The sequence below is a fragment of the Phyllostomus discolor genome, chromosome 6 (assembly GCF_004126475.2).
Source record: "Phyllostomus discolor isolate MPI-MPIP mPhyDis1 chromosome 6, mPhyDis1.pri.v3, whole genome shotgun sequence".
NCBI lineage: Eukaryota > Metazoa > Chordata > Mammalia > Chiroptera > Phyllostomidae > Phyllostomus > Phyllostomus discolor.
In genome coordinates this window covers 35,457,027-35,479,704 of record NC_040908.2, presented here as the reverse complement: position 1 = coordinate 35,479,704, position 22,678 = coordinate 35,457,027, and the positions used below count along the sequence as shown (strand labels likewise).

The window sequence follows — 22,678 nt, the reverse complement described above, 5'->3', positions numbered from 1 at the left end:
ATGTTTTGGAGCACTTTGATAACCAGGTGTTTTTATGAAGGGGCATTTGCTCATATAAAATAGATTTGAAGTGTACCTTACTTACTGATTCTTACAGGTTCTCAACTTTCATTTGCCCTATAATACTGAAAACTCATAAATTTTAAAATCCTTATAAAGTAACATGTTTGTGACATAATAGCAATACAGTTTATTAACTTAATTTAAATTATAAAGTTGAAATTTTCTTTAATTTTTCTTTGTATACTTACTATTTAAATACCTGGACTAGAAAGGTGATAGTGATTGCAGTGGTATTCCTAATAATAACAATAAGTAATGATAACCCCGATATTTACTGTGAATTTATTACATGCTATGAACTATATTAAGCACATTGTGTTCATTATTTTATTAATGCAAATTCTGTTAATTCATTATCTCACTTAGTCCTCACCACATCTAAGTGAGATAATTTTTATTTTGTATACACGTTTTAAAGACGAGGAAACTGAAGTGTGGAGGGAGCTACCCACTTGCCCTAGGTCACACTGCGGGTAAATTACAGAGCTGGTGTCTGAGCACAGGTGGTCCAGCTGCAGAACCCGAGTGCTGGCTGTGCCTAATGCAAGTCACTGGGGCGGGGTGCAGAGAGGGAGCCTCTCAGGAAAGACTTACGTTATTAAGGGCTGTCTTTATCATTGCATTTCCTTCCCTATCACTGCACCCTGTTTTAAAAAAACTACATTAATTATTAGAACCATTGCTAGCAGAGACTTACAGGTAGGCCTGCACCTTCAGGTTTTCGGGAGCCGGCCCCTTCTTTAAAATCCAGCTCAATTTCTCTTTCATGAAGTCTTAAAACTTCCTCCAGTTCTTTCCCTTTAACATTATTTTTATCTGTCTTACCATCTTCCTAGAATTGCAGTGCTTTAGAGCTGAACAGGGCCTTAAGGAAAAATCCATGTACCCATTCTGAGGCTAATTTATTCTACTAGGTTGCGTTTCTTGACCAATATTAGTTCAGTGTTTTCTGAGTGTCAGAAAACTATTAGCATTGCTGTTTTCTCCTTATTCAATATGACTTTATTCATGATGCCATTTTAACAGCACAGATACACTATTTCAAGTTCTGGTCAGTCTGCAGTTGTGCTAGGTATTGGTATAATAGTAGAAACTATTTGAATAGACAAAACTGATGTAGATGTTTTACGCAGGGTTGGAATGAACTTGGGATAGGGAAAACTTGAATAAATAGTGGAAATCAGAGTTTGAAAAGAAAGGGTTAAATCGTGTATAGAAAGTTAAATTAATAGCATTTGAATCAAATGTATAGGAGAATGGGGTAAAATGTTCTGGAAACATGATAAATGTGGTTGAGCTACATGGCAGACACTGTGACAGGCACTGAAAATACCTTAGCACTCACATGGTCTGTACTGACAGGAGTTCAGAGCTCCGTCAGAGTATCTGACATTCTAGAGTTCACACATAGCTTGCCCCACAGAAGTACCCCTCACAGTAAAGCAAAGTCAGATAGATACCTTAGATGAGCGAGACCGAAGCTGCCCCTAGAAATGTGATTTTCATTACCTCCTTTGTCTTAAACATTCGCAGGTATTTAAAATTGTACTCAAGATGATATCCATATTTAGTCTACTATAAGAATGTTCTTCCCTGTCCCCAGTTGTTTCCAGTCCAGAGGGAGATGAGCTGTGTCTTGTTTGTGAGTTCAGGAGCCCTTTGGCACTCTGCAGAGCTGTCCCTGGGCTGCGCCTGACCAACCTTGAGACCACAGGCCTGCGGTTATTTGACCCCCGTAGTGGCCCCACGACCGTAGGCCAAGAGCTTGTCTGACTCCTTACTATTAATAAACATTATATAACTGTGTAGCACACTTAGTTTTTCTTTTTTTTCTTTTACACCTACATTTTTATGGCATTATATTTATCTACTCCTAGAGGGAAGTAGCTTTTCAGGTAGTCTAAAGTCTGTTTTTTTCTTTTACTTTGTAGGAAATACTTGTTTCTGTGATAGCCAGGTTAGGTTACAATCTCTTAAAAGTAGAGCTGTAAAACTTAATAGTTTTTAGTAGTTTTACTTTCTCAACACTTTTTAAATTAGTGATTTGTTTTTGCAGATAAATTTTTGTGTCACTGAAGTATGTCATTTTAGTGATTGTATGCTAAGATTTTTTTTCTATTATTTGAATATATGCCATGCAATGTATGACAATGAAAACCTCAAGATGACTTTTAAGAAAAGTTGTTTTGGATTATTAGAAGTCTGCTATGGTGGGCTTGAGATTTCATACACTTTTTTTTTTCAATCCTCGCCCAAGGAATGTTTATTGATTTGCGGGGTGGGGAGAAAAACATTGATGTGAGAGAGAAACATCAGTCAGTTGCCTCCTGTACACTCCTGACTGGGGAATGTGCAACGTAGGTAGGTGCCCTGACCAGGAACGGAACCCATAACCTTATGGTGTACAGGGTGATGCTCCAGCCAACTGAGCCACCCAGCCAGGGCTGATTTGATAAACCTTATAGCCAGAATGATTTGGACATGCAGGACATAGATTTGCATGAAAAACATTTTACAGTAAACAAATAGATGCAGGTATTATTCTAATATACAACTTAGAGCGGGTTTAAAATAGTGTCTAAGGTTAATCTTTAAGTAGGTTTTGGCTTTACTTCATCTAGAGACCTTTTTTATGGTGTGAGTGGAACAAATATAAATGTGCCAAATTCAGATGGTTAAAATAATGTCCTAATGTCAGGTTTCTTCATTTTACATTTTCAGTTGTTGACCTCCTCTACTGGAGAGACATTAAGAAGACTGGAGTGGTGTTTGGTGCCAGCTTGTTCCTGCTGCTTTCATTGACAGTGTTCAGCATTGTGAGTGTAACGGCCTACATTGCCCTGGCCCTGCTCTCGGTGACTATCAGCTTTAGGGTATATAAGGGTGTGATCCAGGCTATCCAGAAGTCAGATGAAGGCCACCCGTTCAGGTGAGATGTCTGCAAAACAAGGCAAACTTTGGCAAAACTGTGAACCCGGTTTATGTTAAGACTTCATTCTACTCTCTGTAGTTACAGGCATGCATTTTTTTACTGCTTAAAGATAATTGCACATTTTTGCTAAAAAGCTATACCGAAATCATCTGCTTTCAAGATTTCCTAAAGGTCATTTCATAGGTTCATGGTGTAAAAAACTGGGTTTGTATATCATTAGTCTAACTCTACTACTTAGTAGTAATACTTATTAGAAGTAGGTGTTGGTTGCTAATTTTACTGTAATGGAAGTATAGCTTAACATATGAGGGGGGACCCTCAAAAAATGGAATTATCTTCTGGAGGGCGGGCCCTTTGTAGTACAGGCTTCCCTGCTAGGTGAGCATTCTAGGAACCCATGTGTATCAGTGTACCAGCTGGTGGTGTTGTGAGAGGCATTCAGCTTCAGTGAATTTTTTTTTTTTGATGACTCTTTGAACACGTTTGCCCATTTCATGATGGGTGATTTACGAGCACACCTGCCCACACCATGCTGAGTGTTCAGCAGTTTTTGACCAAAACAGCTGACCCCCCATGCCACACCCTGCTTATTCATCTGATCTTGCCCCAGTGACTTTTTTTGTTTCCCTGGATGAAAAAGGTCTACAAAGGGAAACATTTTGCCAATGTGGGAGAGGTGAAACAAAAAATGGCAGCAGCACAAAAAGGCATCAAAATTGATGAGTTTAAAAACTGTTTTGAGAGGTGGAGAAAAGTTTTAATAGGTGTATTGCATCAAATAGAGAGTACTTTGAAGTTGACTGAAGTTTAAACGTGGAAGAATAAATACACAATTGTTTTTATAAATAAATTGTTTTGGGGGGTCCCCCCTCCTAGGTTTGATTGGTGAGAATTATATTTTCTTTATTGCTTACATTTTATACTATCTAAATATTAGAAGTATGTTTCTTCCCAATAGTATGTTTATATTTTTCTGTTAGCTTTTTCGTCATGCTTGTGTCTTTTCTTGCCACTCCTTCTCTATCTAGTTTCTTTTTCTCATTCCTTAAGGCATTACTTTGGTGTTTTCCTTAGGAGAGCTCCTTTCTTTCAGCATCTCTTTGTCTCTAAACCTTCATCTGCTGCCTTTGTTTTTACAAGTATACATACTGGCATTATGTATCTCATTGCTGAATGGTACAAACCTTAGCTTGGGTCTTCTGCCTCACTCACTGCATGCTTAGCATGTTTTTCCACTCCTTTTAAAAACTGGATATAATTCACATAAAACTCGGAGGGGGGAGTTCCAGTATGCTCACAGAATTGTACAACATCACCATATAATTGCATACATTTTCTTCACACCGAAAACATTTCATACTCATTAGCAGTCACTGCCCTTCCTGCCCCTGATGACCACTAATTCATTGTATCTTTAAGTGAACCTTTTTTCCTTAAACTTTCAGTAGCACCACCGTTATCCTGATACCAGGGTCCCAGTTTTAATGTTATCTTCGTTTGTTTCCATTTCCTAATAAATGAAAAACTAAATTTTGTGGCTTCCCCTCTCCTTCAGTCTAGACCAGGAGTCCACACACAGCAGCCCTGGGCCAATCCCAGCTGCTGCCAGCTTTTGTAAATGAAATTTTATTGAACACAACCATACTCAGTCATTCAGCGGCTTTCACGCTGTAATAGCAGAGTTAAGTGGTTGTGACAGAGACCATGTGGAATTCAAAGCCTAAAATGCTGTACTTACTGCCTGGCCCTTTACAGAAGTAGTTTGCCCTCCCTGGGCTGAGCCTCACTTGTCACCAAGCTGGTGTCTGGGCACCTCAGATTACTTTATTAAGTCTGTAGATGTTGTCAGCTTAATTCTCCTCAAACAACACTTCTGTGGCATTTTTAGGGGTGGGGGCTTTCTGTTCATTACAGGATGAAATTCAGATGTCTTTGTCTTGTCTCTCATTTGTCCCTTCTAGGGTTTTGTGCCCATTTTCATGCTGCTGCTGCCTTTTGAAAAAGCTCCCCAGATGCCCCAGTCTGTCATGTGTTTTATTTGGTTCTACGTTTGGTTTCAAGACCTAGCTGATGCTGGTTCACAGTGATCTGAGAGTTAACTCCCTATTGCACTGAGTATAGCTGTGAAATGTTCTGTAATTGTTCCACATATGGACAATTTTTTTTTTTTAAGATTTTATTGATTTATTTTTAGAGAGGGAAGGGTGGGAGAGAGAGAGAGAGAGACAGAGACATGAATGTGCGGTTGCTGGGGGTCATGGCCTGCAACCCAGGCATGTGCCCTGACTGGGAATCGAACCTGCGACACTTTGGTTCGCAGCCCACGCTCAATCCACTGAGCTACACCAGCCAGGGCCACATATGGACAATTTTTAAAAATAGGTTGGAAACATTTAAAAATGTATTTTGACATGATAAGTATCATGAATGTAACTACCTAGAACATTATCCAGTTGATGTTAGTGGGTAGGCCCAATTGGTTTTCACAGCTTACAGGAAGAGACCTATATTATTTTACTTATTGTAAAGACTGGTGATTTGTTTCTCTCTAGCCTTCTCTACATATTGATGAAGTAATAATGTTACATAAGTTCAGGGGAGAACCCAACATTTACTGAATGGCTCTTATGTGTCTGGCCTTTTATGTACAGGCAACTTGAAGATAGATGGGTGGTTTTACTCCATTTTGCAGAGGGGGAAACAAACTTGAAGTTAGGAACTTGAAATTGCAGCTTTAACATGGCAGAGCCATATCATTGCATAAGTCATAAAAGGAATATGGTTTTTAATTAGTTATATTGAAATGTATAAAAGCATTGTCATGGCAAAACTTCTAAATTATCTACAATATAAATTGTATACATCATTGGATTTTAAAAGAAGACTTTTGGAGAAGATTACTAATATTTACCTATATATTTTAAAGATTTTATTTATTTTTTAGAGAGTGGGAAGGGAAGGAGGAAGAGAAACATTGATCAGTTGCCTCTCACACGCCCCCACCTGGGGACTGAGCCACAACCCAGTCACATGCCCTAACTGGGAATCAAACCAGTGACCTTTTGGATCTCGGGGCAGTGCTTACTCCACTGAGCCACACCAGCCCGGGCTCTATACTCTTTATTTCCTTAGAAACACCTTATTCTTAGCTCTAAGCATAGGTCATTATATGTCCTCCTAGTCATCATAAAGTGAATTTAGCCAATACGCCAGTGTAAGCCTGTTGGACAGTTTTTCCAACTTCTCTGGTCACGTTAGGGAAGATGATGTCATGCAGCTCGTATGTGTCCTGCGGTCGTTGGAAAAGAGTGACGGCAGTGCCGGCCGTGCACAAACAACAGAAGTGCCAGCCGGGCGAATGCGAAGGGCCACAGAACGGCCCTGGTGGAGAGGGCTGCCTCTGCGTCTGCGTGCCAGGCATCGCGCCTCCAGCAAGAACAGCATCGGTGGCACAAAGAAGCAGGGTGCCAGCCACACTTCTGTCAGCCGCTTCTCTGTATTTCTCAAAGATGCATAAATTCATTATTGCTGATTTAAAGGGAGTTGCACATCTTAGACGGTTTTTAACCTGGTATTAATAGCTTAATATTTGTTCATTAATAATAACAGTGTGCTAGACCATTGTATTAGTAAAGATATATTTCTGGTACTTAACAGTTTATATTCTAGTAAGAAAAATATATGAGTATACACATGTCCATGTTAAGGGCTAGATATGGTAAATACTGTAAGAACAATGCAAAACAAAGCATTGTTAGAGTTACATAACAGGGTTAGCGGAAGAGAGAGCAAAAGAAGCTTCAGGTATGGCTGGGATTCGAGATGGAGCCAACTGACCACGTATGATGCCACCAGGTGTGTGGAGAGCATTGTGGATTGGGAAAGCTGTGATCAACAGAGGCATTAAGATTAAGAATGTTGGATGAATGGTTCATTTTGGCTGCAATATAGTCAGTAGTGGAAAATAAGATTGAAAAGATTTAGGAGAGCTCCAGTTGGAAGAAAGTTGGAACCATAGAATCACAATGTTTGAGCCTGAAGGGACTTCAGAAGGTCTCTTTCTCTAATTTGTATACAGACTTGGAACTCTGACCCGGAGCACTATCTAGGAAGCTCCAATAAAACTCACACACCATTGGCTGAAGGGAAGGGAGTAGGATGTTAACAGATTAGGGGTTCATTTGGAGACTGATAAGAGTATTTCAGTTTGTAAACAATGAGCACTTGAACTACCATGATGCATAGTGAGGACAGAAATGAGACATATTGGGGGCATATTGCAGAGGTAAAACTGGAGAAAAAGAGTTATCAAAGAGGAATGTCATTTTTGATACAAATAACGTCTACTGTCGTGGGGAAGTCACGAGGAGCGTCTGAATTAGGAGCTACTTCCAACAGATTGGGGAGAATGCCTAGCACTTCCAATTTGGTTCTACTTTGCCAAGATAAAATGGCTTCTTTGAAACATAACTAATGAAGCAATTCCTTGCATTAACGCAGACTCAACTACCCCCCAATTAGAGTTGTTGTCTTCTTAAATTGAACAATTCCAGCTATCCCAGTATGGATTAGGGTATCTAAATATTATGTTTTACTGGGGTTGCCACTGTACTGTTGACACCATTTCACAGCCTGGGGCTTAACATTTTGGGCAGATTCCCCTATAAATCAGCCTGGGAGACTGTAGTATTTGAAACGAATGGGAATTTTGCTAGGAAAACTCAGTGAAACAACATAATGTCCACTTGAAGAAAAAAACAAATTCATAATAATGACTACCATTTATTGATACTTCTTTGTGTCTGATTGTGGTAAGCACTTTACTAATGGGATCCTTGTGATAATCTCCATTTTATAAATGAGGAAACTGAGGATTAGAGGGGAGACTAAATAACTTTCCAAAGTTACACTGCCAAGTAGGTGGCAGACCTTAAGATTCCAGTTGGAAGAAACAGGAAGATTCGTTTCCTGTTCAAAACGCCTTTTTTCTGTGCTCGTCAGCTGACAGCATGTATCAGTGAGATAGCCCTTCCTTGGTGAATTTTTACACTGTGCTTAATTTGACAGCCGAAGGCTTTTATGGTAAAACACCTTGTGTTACAGGCACGTAACTGCTGAATGCAGACACCCAGGGAAGGCTCGCTCCGAGCGGTGACGGTTACGGTGGTGTGTTTTCTAGGGCCTACCTGGAGGCCGACGTGGCCGTGTCGGAGGAGCTGGTTCAGAAGTACAGCAGCTCTGCGCTGGGCCATGTGAACTACACGATAAAGGAACTCAGGCGCCTCTTCTTGGTTGATGACTTAGTTGATTCTCTGAAGGTAAGTCTATTTGCTTTTCATTTGGACATACCCAGAGTTTCATATTAAAAGAGTTTGGAGTGTCATTCTGTTTTTCTATATCCAGGTAAATGATTAAGACGTAGTGAAATCACGTTACAGTGAACTTGGGTCTCAAAATTCAGAATCCACTCAGATATTTAACACGGAGGAAAGTACTTTTCTTTTTAAAAGAAGATAAGTCATAAATTCATACTTTTGGAAATCATAAAGAGGGAAAGTGAGAAAATTAAAGGGACTTTTGACAATAAGAATGAAGATGAATAGATTTAATGCCAGGTGTGATTGAATCTGTTAGTGTGGTAGGTGATGGTGGGCTGTGAAAGAATTCACAAAGAGGAGAAAGTACAGAGTCAAGATTTTGTTTTCCTTTCCCAAGAGAGGGAAAGGGCTAGGTGTGGAGAGACGTACCAGCACTGAGGGGTGCAGCCCTTAACTTTTATTGGATTATAATTGGATTATAAGAGGGTGGGGGTTGCTGTTGTGTGGCCCCTGGGCTGCCGGGGCCGTTGCAGCCTGGAGGTTTTAGGTGGTTTTGCGGAAGCTGCAGTTTCCTCCACTGTCATCTTTGCCTGCAGCTGTGGGGGGTGGTAGTCATGGTCTGTTCTTGCTTTCGAGCACTAGTGTTTTTTAGTCCTGGGGACATAAGCTCATAAGAGTAAAAGGGCAGTCCTGTTGAACAGGGTCAGCGGCCTGCTCGGCAGATGGCGCAGGCTTTGTCCTTTCAATTGGTTTGATTTTGTTGTAGAGTCTAGCGTTTACCGTAACTTCTTCTTACCTCGTATGTGATTCCTATACACACATGAGCTATTTCATATCTCGGACCCTTTCTCAGCGTGTTTATTCTGGAAGAGCTTTAATATTCTGAAACACCTCAGCTAACCTTTAATTGGTAATTGTTGGAAGTTTTTCTTGAGATTTTGGATCTTGCTGCATAGCAGCTGTTAGTCTCTCTCACCTTGCATTACAAACTCTCCCAAAGTTCAGACTGACTCAAACCAGTATACAGTCATGTAACATGAGCCCCCGGCAGTGGGGCTTTGGGGACCTAAGTGCTTTTCCTTTATGTAGAACTTGAGTTTTTTGTGTTATTGCCCATGACTCTGCTTAAGGCAGACTTGTTTCCCATCTAAGCCTGTATGTAAACGTACCGTAGTAGTAATTATCCTGTTTCTTTCCAAGAGTAATGCACTGGTTTGCAATTTATCATGCAAGCCAAGGATATCACAGCAATAGGATGAGTGGGCCTTTAGACCAGTGAAACAATTTCTGGGCTGGTCAGAATAGATTTAAATGCCCAAATTGCTTTTAACAGACATGTTAGCTTTAGTAAGCCAATAGATGGACTTGATTTTCAGCTGTGTGCCTCTGTCAGTTTAAGACTCAGACCCCAGTTAGTTACTAATAACATTAATGGTAATAATGTAGTTTCCTTTTCTTATCTTTTTTGTATAGGGCGTTTGCATATGGTAATTTACTTTAGTAGTGCTTTGATGTCAGTGTATGAGTAAACAGGATCATGGCTATGTTATTTGGGGTGTTTGATCAGTTCGTCTCAAAAGGAAACAAACATTTTGGAGTAGATGAATTAGCATCCTCTACTTGTGTGGGTCCCAGAAGAAACCTGTTCCTGTTCACCTAGGTGATGGTTGTTTTGTGAAGCCTGAGGGTTGGGGAGAGCATGTACGAACAGTTATTCAAGAGGAGGTACTAGTACATTTAAGATGAAGGGTTTGTGGGTGGAAATTGAGAAGAAATGCTATAAATAGTGGCACAGCTTCAGACAGCAAAGGACTGTCTCTGAATGGTGAGGGTGACTCCAAGCAAGGGCAGCGGGAGGGCAGTGTCATTGTTTTTGTAGACGTGATAAAAATCACAGCAGATATAAACCAAAAGTCATCCTTCATGTTTGTGTAGTATGGCTATGAAGGCAGCTTTATGTTTATAATTTAATTTAACATTTTTCTTGAGAGAAGAGGCATTCTTGAAGAAATCTGTTTAAAAACAGATTGATCTGAGAATGATTCATTATGTTCCAGTTTTTATAAGTTCGAGTTTAAGGTTTCCACTTTTCTTTAGTCAAAAGAATGCTTATCTATTCTTGCGGAGCTTACTGTTAACCCGTGTGCAGTCTCATGTGCAGGCATGATGTGGGGTGGGCATTATGTGCACAGGCTGGGGAGTGAGAACATGTGAGATGAGGTCTGATTGAATACTTTAAAAACCTTTAAAACTGTTTTGCACAGATGTTTGAAAGTAGGATATGAGGAAATTATGAATAAATAACCTTTATGAGATGAAGAATTTCTTTTTACTGTTAAATCTCATTTTAAAATTTCTTTTGAAAATTACCTTAGTTTTTTTTGTACTTTTTAAGCAATTATGCTTTTCATGAGGAAGCTAGCACAAATGGGAGAAACTAAACTCGATAGATTCTTGCCTTGGGTGACTTTGCTGACTTGAAGGAAACAGGAAAATGGCACATAATGAGACAGATTTACTTTCTGGAACATTTTATTTTTATGATGCGTTCTTATATTTTTAAGACATTCTTTGTTAATATTGGGGGAAGGACTTGCATTAAAAATATAGTTTATTACTTTTCCTTTTTAAGGATTAGCAGTACTTTTGAAAGGAAAAAGTAAAAGAAGAAAATATATATGAATGGTTTTTCTCAGTAGTGTTTTCTGGCAAGTCCAGAGCTCAAGGAAAGCTGCTTGGTGACTTCCCCTGAAGGCAATTCTTTTCAGTTTTTCAGCACTCCAAATAAGTAACAGTTGTTTCAACATATTAGCCCAGAGGATGAATTTTGCATTTAAGTCTCAAAACCTATCAAGGCAAAAGAGTAAGGCCATGGATCTTTTTCTCTGGATGCAAAGGTGATGAGTACGTGTGCTGATGCTGACTATACCTGCGCAGGGTCTTCCTGATAAACTCTGGTTCTGCTACGCTGGGCAATGCTTTCTCACTGCCCTTGTGTGTGAGGAGTGAACATTGCATCCGTTTCCATTGAATAGGGCGCTTAGAGCACAGGACGCTTTGCTCAGAATGTCCCTTAATGACAAAAAGCTGATACAGATGCTCTTGGGCTCTTCATAAAAAGGACTTAATTCTCTTTCTAGAAAGAGTTCCTTGAGTGATCGTCACTCTTACCCCTTTTTGTTTCTATACACAGCATTTTAAAAAAGAGAGTGACTTTTTTTCTGACTATTACTATTTGCCTTTTACCCATAGTAGTTGGTAGGAGAGTCATAGTGTGTCTCCCTAAAGCAAGCAAAAAATGGTTTTCTAAATTATCATTTTTTAAACCCTGTTCAATATCAAGGAAAAATCTATTTGTCCTTATTTATTTATTTCCTTATATTCAAATTTTAAATGTGTGGAAAGTTTACAGTAACTGCCCCCAGTCTCTCTTGCTACCAGATGAATTTGTGGAACACGGAGTTTTAGAAAATTTTATAGGAACCAGCTTTTGACTGGAATTACTTTGATTTTATATGATTCACTGCTGGAAAATGGAAACTATCCTAATTTCAAGAAGATGTAATGGGAATTATGATTTTTTTCAGTTAGAAAATAAACATCATATCCATCTCTATGGCTCTTTTAAAATAATAGCTTTTGAACAAAAATTTAAAAGATCTCTATAGCTCACTGTCTTCATAAAGGTTTGGCACCCTCAAATTTATATAATCTACATTTCTAGATTGAGTCACAATTACCACTACTTCTATTTGAAACGTTCTTCTTCAGAAATTAAAAATTTTAGAGCCACAAGTGTTAGCATGGTAAGCAACTGCTTCTGCTTGTTCACTGCCTCTTTGTGGGCAGTGTGAGGGAGCAGCCTGTTCCTTCAGGGCTCACTAGGCCTTATGAAGAGACCTGGCGGGAGGAAGTGGCTACCTGCGCCTGGTCCGGGTCTCCTCCTGGCGGGCGACTTGGGCCAGGAAAAATGGGTTCTGCAGACCTCCCCTTTTAAATTCTGTCTAATTGTTCCACTTGTTTTGCTCCTTTGCAATTGAGTATAAGCTTCTCAGTCCTAGAAAAGATTTCAAGTGTCCATGGATTGAGCAACAATCCATTTCTCAAAGGATTAATTCTAGGCAAATATTAAGGGCAAAATCACTGAAAAAATATTCCTCATTCCAGTCAGTAGAACTTATTTCAGACATTAGTATAAAATTTAACCACAGCTCAACGTTTTGACGAGACTTTGTTTTAAAAGTTATTTTGTAAAGTGGGTTTGTTCAATCAAGTACCAGACATAGGTGGTGGGGGAGGTGAATAAATGAGAGGGGAAGTAGAGGAGGAATGTTCTCTAGTAAAATTAAGTTGTGAAAGCTGGGTGTGGATCCCTGTCTTAAGACTTAGAGGGTCTAATGTATGTTAGTGTCTTAGTGCCTGACAAGTCAGAAAGAGGCTGGAGAACTTGATTTAACCTAGTATTTGTCAACCTTGTTTAACTAATACCTGTTACCACCGGAAAACTGGTAAGATACTTGAACAAACTTAAACCATCTGGTTAAGGTTTAATTCTATTTCTGTGATAGGCCCTCTGTGTGAGGGGTCTTTGGTAGGGGTTCCTGTTGTAAAATGTGGTTCTCAGTGTTGGCTGTTTATTGGAACCACCTGGGAAGCTGTAAAATTTACTGATACCTGGGAAGTGGGGAGGGGGGTCCCATCCCATGAAATTGTGATTTCATTTTTTAGGGAATACTGTATGGAGGATCACCATCTTAAAAGCTGTGGCATTAAGAGGTCCAGGGGTGGATGCCTTTTGGTGTCTCCGGGCCACACTGGAAGGAGAAGAGTAGGCTTGGGCCACACATTAAATGCACAAACACTAATGAGCAAAAAAAATGTTCTAAGTGAATTTACGATTTTGTGTTGGGCCGCATTCACAGCCATCCTGGACGTGGGTTGGACACCCCTGCACCCTGGGCTCCGGTTTCTCCCCACTGCCCTCCCACTCCCTACTATAAAGGAAAAGCATATGGCCATCCCTTCGGGGCTCAGCTTCAGAGCATCTTGAGTAAGGCCCTGAACTTTATTAGAAGGTTCCTGACTTTTGAAACGTCAAATCCCAAGAAAAAGTCTAATTTATTTAATAGTTACTAAGACCAGGTATTTTAGCCTTGGCTGGTGCGGCTCTGTGGATTGAGTGCCAGCTTGCAAACTGAAAGGTTGCAGGTTCAATTCCCAGTCAGGGCACATGCCTGGGTTGTGGACCAGGCCCTAGCTGGGGGTGTGTGAGAATCTGGTGTTTCTCTCCCTCACTTCCTCACTCTAAAATAAATAAATAAAATCTTTAAAAATAAATAAAAAGACCCACTATTTTAGGCAAAGGATCTTACTTTTCTGTTACATGGCTTTGAGTGATAGAGACTAGGTTCTATATGATGGTAGTTCTGTGACTTTCAGTGAAAATATATGTTAACATTGTAAGAAAATTTCTAGCTATGGCAACCATGATGTTCCAGAATACAATCTTAAATCCAAAACTGAGCAAAAAAGGCCTCACTCCAGAAATAGCTGACCCAAAACAACATTAAAATCTAGCCCTCGGGCTCTTATGGGGAGTTATTAACATACACACTTTGACAGTTTCCTTTCTGGTTTCTTTGGCTCACAGAAAAATTAGAATGGAAATGGGCTGGAGAGAATGTAGAGGCAGTCAAAGTGACATTAACGGGTGAAGCTGAAGATGTCAAAAAAGGTCAAATACTTCCCAGTGTTTAAAAATGCAGAAAAAGTTTGAAAATGTCAGAATTGGCATAGCAATTTCTAAAATTCTGTTAAGTACCCTCTCTTCATTTTCTTTAAAAGTGCCCCTCCCCCTCCGTGGAGGTATCATCTAGGAAAGGCCTGCAGGACTTTCTGGTGAGGTCTGTGATACACAGGCAAATGTCCTCTCCCCTGCAGGGAAAGACAAACAAGACACGGCCCTTGCCCCCTTTCAGCATTTGTCAGACCTTTGCTGGACTTCGTCCCTCTTTCCTCCGGTTCATTCCTGCCTGGGGAGAGATCAGCTTGGACTTGCACAGTTTATTTGCATTGGCTTTAATATTGAAAAGCATTTGCCATGGAATAGCATAGAATTCGTAGGTCTAAAATAAGAGCAGCTTTTTAAAAAAAGTGTTTATCGACCTTTTTCCTGTCTCTTTATGATAGCTGCGTATTCACAGGAAATTCCCATTGTAGATGGTTTTACAGTGTAGATCCTGGAATCAGATCAACCTGAGATCACTGTGACCTCTGGTCTGCCAACATCCCTAATCTTTGTGTCTTGGTTTCTTCCACCATAGGGATAATAACAGTACTAAATTTTGGGGTTGTGAACTGACCTAATTAATATTAGTTCCAAAAAAAGGTGGTTGCTGTTTTATTATATAACTAACAGTTACAGTCATTGTGCATTTGCTGGACGCTTGTTCTTACCACACTCCTTTCTCTCCTGATGGAGTGTGCTCTGGAAACCCTCACCCTGTATTTTTGTTTTTGGTGTCTGAAGTATTAAATTCTCCCAACTTAGCTGTAACATTTAAAATTCTGTGATATCGTGAAAATGTGAGTTTCTGGTTTCTCCCTTGAGATGGGAAAGCGGGGTTTCGGGCCTGCAGCAGTCGCTGGCAGCAGCGGGGAGTCGGCTGGGCGCCTCTTTGAGGAGGAGAAGGCCGTGTTTGCTGCCCCAGGCCTACTCCCCCCCACCCGCCTCTCCCGAGTTTATGTCACCTGTCTGGCCCCACATGCACTTGAGGCCTCTCTCCGCTCTCTTCTCTGCCTGTGGAGAGCCTGGCCTTTAGGAGTGTCCTCCAAGGGGCAAGTACAGGACACTTGAGCTCCTGGACAGACTAGGTGTTGGCGACTTGGGCTTCTCTCCACGTGGGTTTGGAGCGGGCCCTGGCAGTGACTTAGTGACCCAACTAGGACTTACTTTTGCTTGTGTGTGTTCGTATATGAATTCGGTTACATAGGGTGTCTTTATTGCTAAAGCAGTTTCTTCTAAAATGGGAGAGGTGGACTCGTGTTCCCTTCAGATGTGTAGATGGGGATGGATGAAAATAGCTCTGTTGCTCTGTAGCACACTTGCTCCAGCGCAGAAGTTATACTTAGCTCTGCGATGAGAGTCTGCAGAGCTGCGTGAGAGGGAAAGGCTTGCTGACTGGGGTCGGATTTCAGACCTTTACTAGTATCCCCACAGCAGTTGCTAAGACAGGGGCAGCATTTAATTTTTGATTTTCAGTGGACAGGTGTTAAGAATGCTTGAGTATGTTTGCTTAAACATTAATTAAACTCAGCTTTAGGGGTAGCTGGACTGTTGCTATTTGTTGAGCTGACAGTCGGTGGAGGAATCCAAAGTGTCTTCCTAACCTTGTAGGAAGTAGGCTTACTGGAGTTTGACACCGTGATTACTGCTCAGTACCCAGCTCATGGGAGGCATACGGTCTGATGTGGATGAATGAAGAAAGACAGGGAGAAAGATACGCTTTAGATCAAAAGGGTGAGCAAAGTGGCCGATGGCCTGTTTCGTAGAGCCTGGGAACTAAGAATGGTTTCTACACTTTTAAAGGATGATATTCAAAGCACACGTGACAGAGAGCCCTTGTGGCCCACACTCACGACCTTACTTGACAGAAGCAGCCCAGCAGTCCCTGCTCTGGGTCGTGGAGGTGCTGGCGCCTCTCTCCTTCCCATTCCCACCATGCTCCACGTACCTCAATAATCCCTGTAGATGGTGGTGTCGTGCTGCTGTGTTTGTTACCTACTAGTGAATAGTGCAGAGCGATTGCCAGGCACAGGAAGGCTTTTAGTAAGAATAAGAAGCAAAGGAATTGCTGGTATGAGTATTTAATAGAATCCAGACTGACAGTGGTTATAAGTCTTCAAGAACTGCTTTGAAGTGTCATTGAGTCTTTGTACTGTACGATGTCAACAAGTTTTAGAACTGGAAGAAAACATCAAAGTTCTCTTGCCCAGCCATTCATAAAGTATGGAGAGGAAATAAAGGACTTCTCCAAAGGAAATCACTCTTTGGAAGCACAGCCTTTCCCAGACAGCCGCACTCGACGAACAGGGGACAGTGAGATCTTCCCTCGGGCGGGTGACTGACCTCTCATTTCTGCAGCGTCCACGTCTGCCGTAGTTATAATGGTGCCTGCCTCCTGACGTTGCCAGGAGAAGTGAGTGAGCTTCTGTTTGTAAAGCATCGAGAACAGTGCCTGGCACTAATATATAAGAACTTTAATTAGTGTTTGTTAAATAAATAAAGAAGGCAGTGGCTAAAGAAGCGTAATGGTCAATTTTAGTAATTGGTATAAAAGTGTGAGTCCTCATTCCCAGGGTTAACTGTGGCTGTTAAAACATTTGTCCCTGGGCAGACAGGGCCTCTGATCCTCACTAAAGTGCCAGGGGTGATATTTTTGGTGCCTGAAACCTAGTCTCCTTGATAACAAGTACTCCCTGCCCCTTTGTTTACTGTTCACATGTCTACGGTTTTAATGTCTGACTTACTCAGCTCAGGTAGACCTTCACCTAATTTGTTAGTACTTTAAAATCAGATTTAATATGAATTCTCACAGCGCCTTTTCAGTCGTGCCATTTAAGCGCTAGATGGCTGTATTGGAACTGGAGTTATTAAGTTGTACCTTTGGCATATTTTGATCTCAGAGAAAACAGAGTCAACTATTTGCTTGAGAGTGAACTCCGGAGAAAATGAATCAAGTCTGTTGTTCTAATTAGGATTCTGAAATCCTAAATTGAGAGTGGTGACTTAGAAACGAAATATCTGTATTTTACCAAGTCCCCAAAGAATATGCCTCCACCAGGTTGGCATTTAGGTGGGATGCTTTTATTTGAAAGCTTAATTAAGAAGCTTTACTTGAATTTTTTTAATAGGCTAACATTATTTTCTTACAGTTTGCAGTGTTGATGTGGGTATTTACCTACGTCGGTGCCTTGTTCAATGGCCTGACACTACTGATTTTGGGTAAGTCCACAAACACATTGGGATGGAGAATTGTGTGCAGGGAGCTTAGAGATTTTATTGGGGAATGTATTTATATTGTAGGAAAAATAGAGATGTGTTTATGGTTGTGATCTCTTTAAATAAATTGCTGATGCTGTTTATTGAAGTGCTACTTTAGTTCCTGAAGACTGCTCCAACAGTGATAAACCGGAGTGAGGGTTGCCTTATCTGACGGTACGATCATAAATCTACCTAACTAGGTAGTACCCGTGTTTTAGAAGCCAGGAATGGTTCTTGCAGCCTCCCTTGGTTACTTCTTTGTTCTGGAGTGGCTCCCCACCACACCAGCAGGTGCATCCAGGAGACCGTGTATTTTTCCGTCATTAGGAACACTGCCTGACTAGCTTAAGAGTGTTTCTAGTTTGAGGACTTTGTAGTGTTTGTTCCCTCAGTCACACCAGTCTGTTTTAAAGGTTGTGTGTTTCCTTTTTCAGCTCTGATTTCACTCTTCAGCGTTCCTGTTATTTATGAACGGCATCAGGTAATTCCTTAACTGCAGATTTCAGAATACAGAGCTCACTTTATTATGTGGAACTTGGACATGTATCAGTGCCAGTTCCAAAGTCTTAAAAAGTGGTGGTTTCTTTCACCTTTCATTTATTGGGTCATAGTGATGGCCAATCAGATTCTTTAGCAATGTTAATTTTCTAATAACTTCTTTATACTTCCCTTTCAGGCACAGATAGATCATTGTCTAGGACTTGCAAATAAGAATGTCAAAGATGCTATGGCTAAGTAAGTATTTAAAATCTGCAACTTTTTTTTTTAACTCAGAATAAGGCGTACTAGACTTTGAGAACAGTGCAGTATTTTCATCTTTCAGGCATAGCAACTATAGCAAATCAGACCTAAAGCGTGATACAATTGCCAAAAGATTTTTTTCTAACATTTGGGTAATTTATTTCTATGTTTACTGTTTTTAAGGCTTTGTTTAAAACTAACTCATGAGGCCATGCGCAAAATTATAGCTTGCAACTTAATGTTTAGGATTTCATTTCTTACATACGCTGAGTGCCATACAAGTAGTTCTTGAAGGATAGCATTTTAAGAAGCAGAAAACGAGATGCTTCAGATTTAAAATTCTTTACATTGACCTTTTCCTCCCCCCCTTTTCCATTTGCAGAATCCAAGCAAAAATCCCTGGATTGAAGCGCAAAAATGAGTGAAAAAAAAGTCTGAAATAATTAACAGTAGGAGTTTATCTTTAAAGGGGGTCTTCATGTGATTTCATGGGGGAGGGTCAGGGAAGAAGGACACCTGGACAATGCAGCGCAGCTTCGCAGATCTTCATTTTTAGGGCACGGCGTCCGAGGGGGACGTGCCTGTACGGACTGCCGTGTGCTCTTCACCTTAAGTATTGTAAGCTGCTATGTGTGGATTTGAACCATAGTCGTACTTGTTTTTCCTGTAAGAGGCACTGGTGAATAAAACAAGATCTGAGAAAGCTGTGTATCATACTTTGTTGCAGGTAGTCTTGCTGTATTTTGGGAATTACAGAGACAGTGGGGATAAAAAAAAATAACCCTTTTCACAGTTCGTGCGCTGTGTATGGTCTGTGTAGAGTGATGCAGATTTTCTGAAATGAAATGTTTAGACGAGATCATACCACTAAAGCAGGAGTGAAAAGGCCTGCCTTTCTGGTATGTTCTAGGTGTATTGTGAATTTTACTGTTATATTAATTGCCAATATAAGTAAATATAGATTATATATATATCTATATATAGTGTTTTACAAAGCTTAGACCTTTACTTTCCAGCTTCCCCACAGTGCTTGAGCGTTCAGAGTCATTGGTTATATGTGTGTAGTTTCAAATACATGAGCAGAAAAAAAATATATTTCTAGGAGCACTACCATCTGTTTCCAACATGAAATGATGCCATGCGTATAAGACTCACCATTTAAACTTCATGCACAGACTCACTGTAGTTAATTTTGTCACAAACTCTGAATCTGTGGACTGAATCTAATGCTTCCAAAAATGTTGTTTGCAAATATCAAACATTGTTATGCAAGAAATTATAAAATGAAGATTTATACAATTGTGGTTTAAGCTGTACTGAACTAAATCTGTGGAATGCATTGTGAACTGTAAAAGCAAAGTATCAATAAAGCTTATAGACTTAAACTGTGCTTGGTATTTTGGTTTCATGGGACTGTAGCAGATTAAAAGTATATACAAAGGGGGTATAGACTTTGCTTCAACCAGTGAATGATTTTTAGAAAGGTTTTCAGCTCCTGTGCAGCTGTGTTTACTTTGAAAACAAACAAATGTTAACAAATTTACTTGACACATACCAAAAATGTTTAAATTACGTATTTTTATACTTTGCTCATTGAAAATAAACTCATGCACCAATATTTTAACATAGAATACAGTGCAGGATTTATGAACATACATAAAATCATACCATATAAATATTTACTAAGATTTAAGAAGTTTTCTTGACACAGACACTATTGCTCTTTAAATACAGTTGTACATATCATTGATCAATTTATTGTTCTTCCACATGGTTAGTTCAATGCAAGATTCGGTCAGTATGGAAGGTCAGTGGTACAATATAGGCAGATGTGGTTATCACTCGGCATCACCAGTCACGTGGTTACAGAAAACAAGTAGGACTGCGAAAGGACTAACCGTGGGCCCAACAACCTATCAGTGGGTTAATGTAAGGCATTAATAAATCGGCATATAAAAAGAGCTTAATGAATGATCTAATCCCGTTAGAATGCTGAAGCACTTCCGTGGTAAATAATCTAACTGAAAATGCTTCACTTCACCTTTTCCCTAAACTGACAGCTAGCCAGTAGTAATTCAAGATCCAAAATCAGTCCGCCGACGAAGGACTCGGTGGTGCGCCTGTGCGCGCACGGTCCCGGGCCCGCCTGCAGAGAGCGCCATTGGCCCCGCCTGCCGGTGGCTGGCCGAGTGGAAAGTGCCATTGCGGTGGTTTGACGCTGTCTTCTGGTTAATGCTGTCCAAGTCACATCTGCTACCAACCAACTCCGAGGAGCTCCAAGTTAGACTATTCTGTTTTGTAATCTTGATTTATCAAATATTGCTTGGGTTTAGGAATTTGTTCTGCAGAGAATTTTTTTTTTTAATCCACACTTGACCATATAGTTAGTTCAGAAGCAAATCAGTGGTGTGTCCAGTCAACCCCACTCTGGGAGGGTGAAAACCCAGTCAGCCTCAGGTTACCTCATTCATTACTGTGTTAGATTTAACAAGATAAATCAGCTTGTCTTCCTGGAACTGGTTTTTTTCCTTCTGTGGTAGAGATTTGTTTTTATTTGAATTCTATTTTGGATTTTGTGGGTTTGGCACTAAACATAATGAAAACTCATTCTATTCCTTCTCTCCCTCCTGAGTGTATTTCTTTGTTGCTCACCTTCCTACAGCCACTATTTCCCAAGCAGGTAACTGATGTCTTTCCTTTGGGAAGCCTTGACATAAACACACGACACAGGTGACAGACCGGGAATCTGCTAAGGGTCCTGTAGCCCTCCTCGGTTTCGAAGTTTTAGCACCTTATGTAGAAAGGAGATAATTTGTGGGAGGTGAGACGGCAGCCCACACAACTGGAAACTTTCAAAGGCACTTAATGGATATAAAACTCTGCAAACAAAACGTTAAAAAATTAAGTTTCTCAACTTGTTTATACATGGCTCATTTGGTTTTGAAAGCTAAACGTGGAGAACAGAGGCTATCAGTAGTTCTAGGACTTGGGTGCTTCTAACTCAAGCTGTCTTGTTCAACTTATTTGTAAAAATGAACAGTTTGAAAGTATATAGAAACATAATAGCAAAACATCTTTTGTAAAAGTTTTGATGCAAATTAAAAGCTACATATTGGTTAGGGTAAATGAGGCTTTAAATTTTGTCAGTGGGCTACATTATCAGGATTTTTTTTTCTTTTTTGTCAGTGTTGTTAGTACGTATAGTTTTTAGTCTCAGGAACAGAGGCAAGCAGTCTTAACATCTGAGAACTGACCTTCCTTCTTGGCATCACAGTTTTGGAGATTCCCAAGTCTGGGCGCAGTCTTACCGCTTTGCTAGCACGCGGAGCTTGTGCGGCCTGCAGCATTGGAGGCGTTTCCAGCAGCTGGTGGCGAGGAGGTGGCTCACACCGCCTCTGCAGTTGCCGGGTGGGAGCAGCAGCAGCAATAAAGTGAGAGGTTTCTGGCATTTATAGACATCGCCACACAAACACACTGGAAAAGCAGATCAAACGGTCCTTTTACAGGGCTGGACTCTTACTTCTATCACGTGACAAAGCACAATCCTGCAAGTGCTCTAGTCAAGCTCTGGTGATACAGTGAACATGTCCATGTCAATTTAAAAAAAAAAAAGGCAAACCAGAAATCTTGCTACCAATTAAAGATCTACTGCTTTTTTATCTTTAAAGGTTTATTGTTTTTTGTTTTGTGTGGCTCTTTCAGCAGCCGGAGTCTCTATGCTCAGTGTGAGGACTTTTGGCAATTTGACTTCACACTATCTCTCTTGTTAGCACTGAAAAGGTTTTATCAACTCCACTTGAGCAGCAGAGCCCTTCCTAGTGAAGGGATCGGAGCCAGGGATCACAGTGTGCTCCCAGGGCTACAAAGGCCTGGGGGCCCAGCATGTTAAAGGCCACTTCTAAGCCTTTTGTTGCAATCAAAAGTCACCTGCATCTGCTGCACCAAGGTGACTGGTTTACTCTCATCTCTCATTGCTGGCTTGTGTACAGTTTGGCTGGTGCTGTCCTGAATGGATGTTCACACTCCACGGGGAGCAGCTGTCAGTCCTATCTGAAGGGCTCTTAAGTGCTGGCAGCAGCTGGCACTGGAGATGGGTGCTTGCAGGCAGGCCATCAGGCATCCTCTGGGGCCACCTTCTACACAATGCTTTTCGGTAGGAAGTGGGTTGACATTCTCTGCAGTGCCTTTTCCACAGCCTCACATAGACCACATAAACATCTGGAATGCATGCATTTCTTCTCCACCCTCTGCCCCCAAGAGTATTGGTTGGACTAAACAGAAACCAGTGTTCACGTTGCATTAAAGCTCTTCAACTACACGTGGAGAAGCCGAGTGACTTAGAATGAGCTTGTCCTGTCCCCCCACACCCTACACAGGCGGAGTGTGGGGGAACAGAAGAAAGCTGCCTTGGAAATGCTGAAGGGGCCGATGTCACCTCTAGAGCTAGTAGGGGGCTTCCAAAATCACTGTGAGACCAGTTGCACCTTGCAAAGCAATGCGCCCATTTTGCACTGAACAGTGGTTAAGGTCAAAAGCAGGCCTGGCTTAGGAGTCCAAGTAAACTGGTTGAGGTTCTGCTCC

The 22,678-nt window shown here is 40.8% G+C and overlaps 2 protein-coding genes across 11 annotated transcripts in view; one reads left to right on the top strand and one right to left on the bottom strand.

Annotated features, from left to right (window-relative positions):
- Positions 1-19,482, top strand: part of RTN4 (reticulon 4) — a 79,801-nt gene extending 60,319 nt beyond the window's left edge. For 4 of the 5 annotated variants that reach the window (XM_028514552.2, XM_028514554.2, XM_028514555.2 and 1 more), the window contains 6 exons: positions 2,785-2,992; positions 8,175-8,313; positions 17,248-17,317; positions 17,791-17,837; positions 18,033-18,091; positions 18,480-19,482. In XM_028514552.2, the coding sequence (XP_028370353.1) occupies positions 2,785-2,992; positions 8,175-8,313; positions 17,248-17,317; positions 17,791-17,837; positions 18,033-18,091; positions 18,480-18,522 (566 nt within the window). In that variant the 3' untranslated portion in view covers positions 18,523-19,482. Of the gene's footprint in view, positions 1-2,784; positions 2,993-8,174; positions 8,314-8,366; positions 8,671-17,247; positions 17,318-17,790; positions 17,838-18,032; positions 18,092-18,479 lie in introns of those variants that run through there. The other variant, XM_036027964.1, reaches the window with a different exon arrangement.
- The window catches only part of EML6 (EMAP like 6), a 226,943-nt gene continuing 223,131 nt past the window's right edge, over positions 18,867-22,678 (bottom strand). For all 6 annotated transcript variants that reach the window (XM_036027959.1, XM_036027961.1, XM_036027960.1 and 3 more), the window contains one exon: positions 18,867-21,571. In XM_036027959.1, coding sequence (XP_035883852.1) covers positions 21,547-21,571 — 25 coding nt within the window. In that variant the 3' untranslated portion in view covers positions 18,867-21,546. The remainder of the gene's footprint in view (positions 21,572-22,678) is intronic.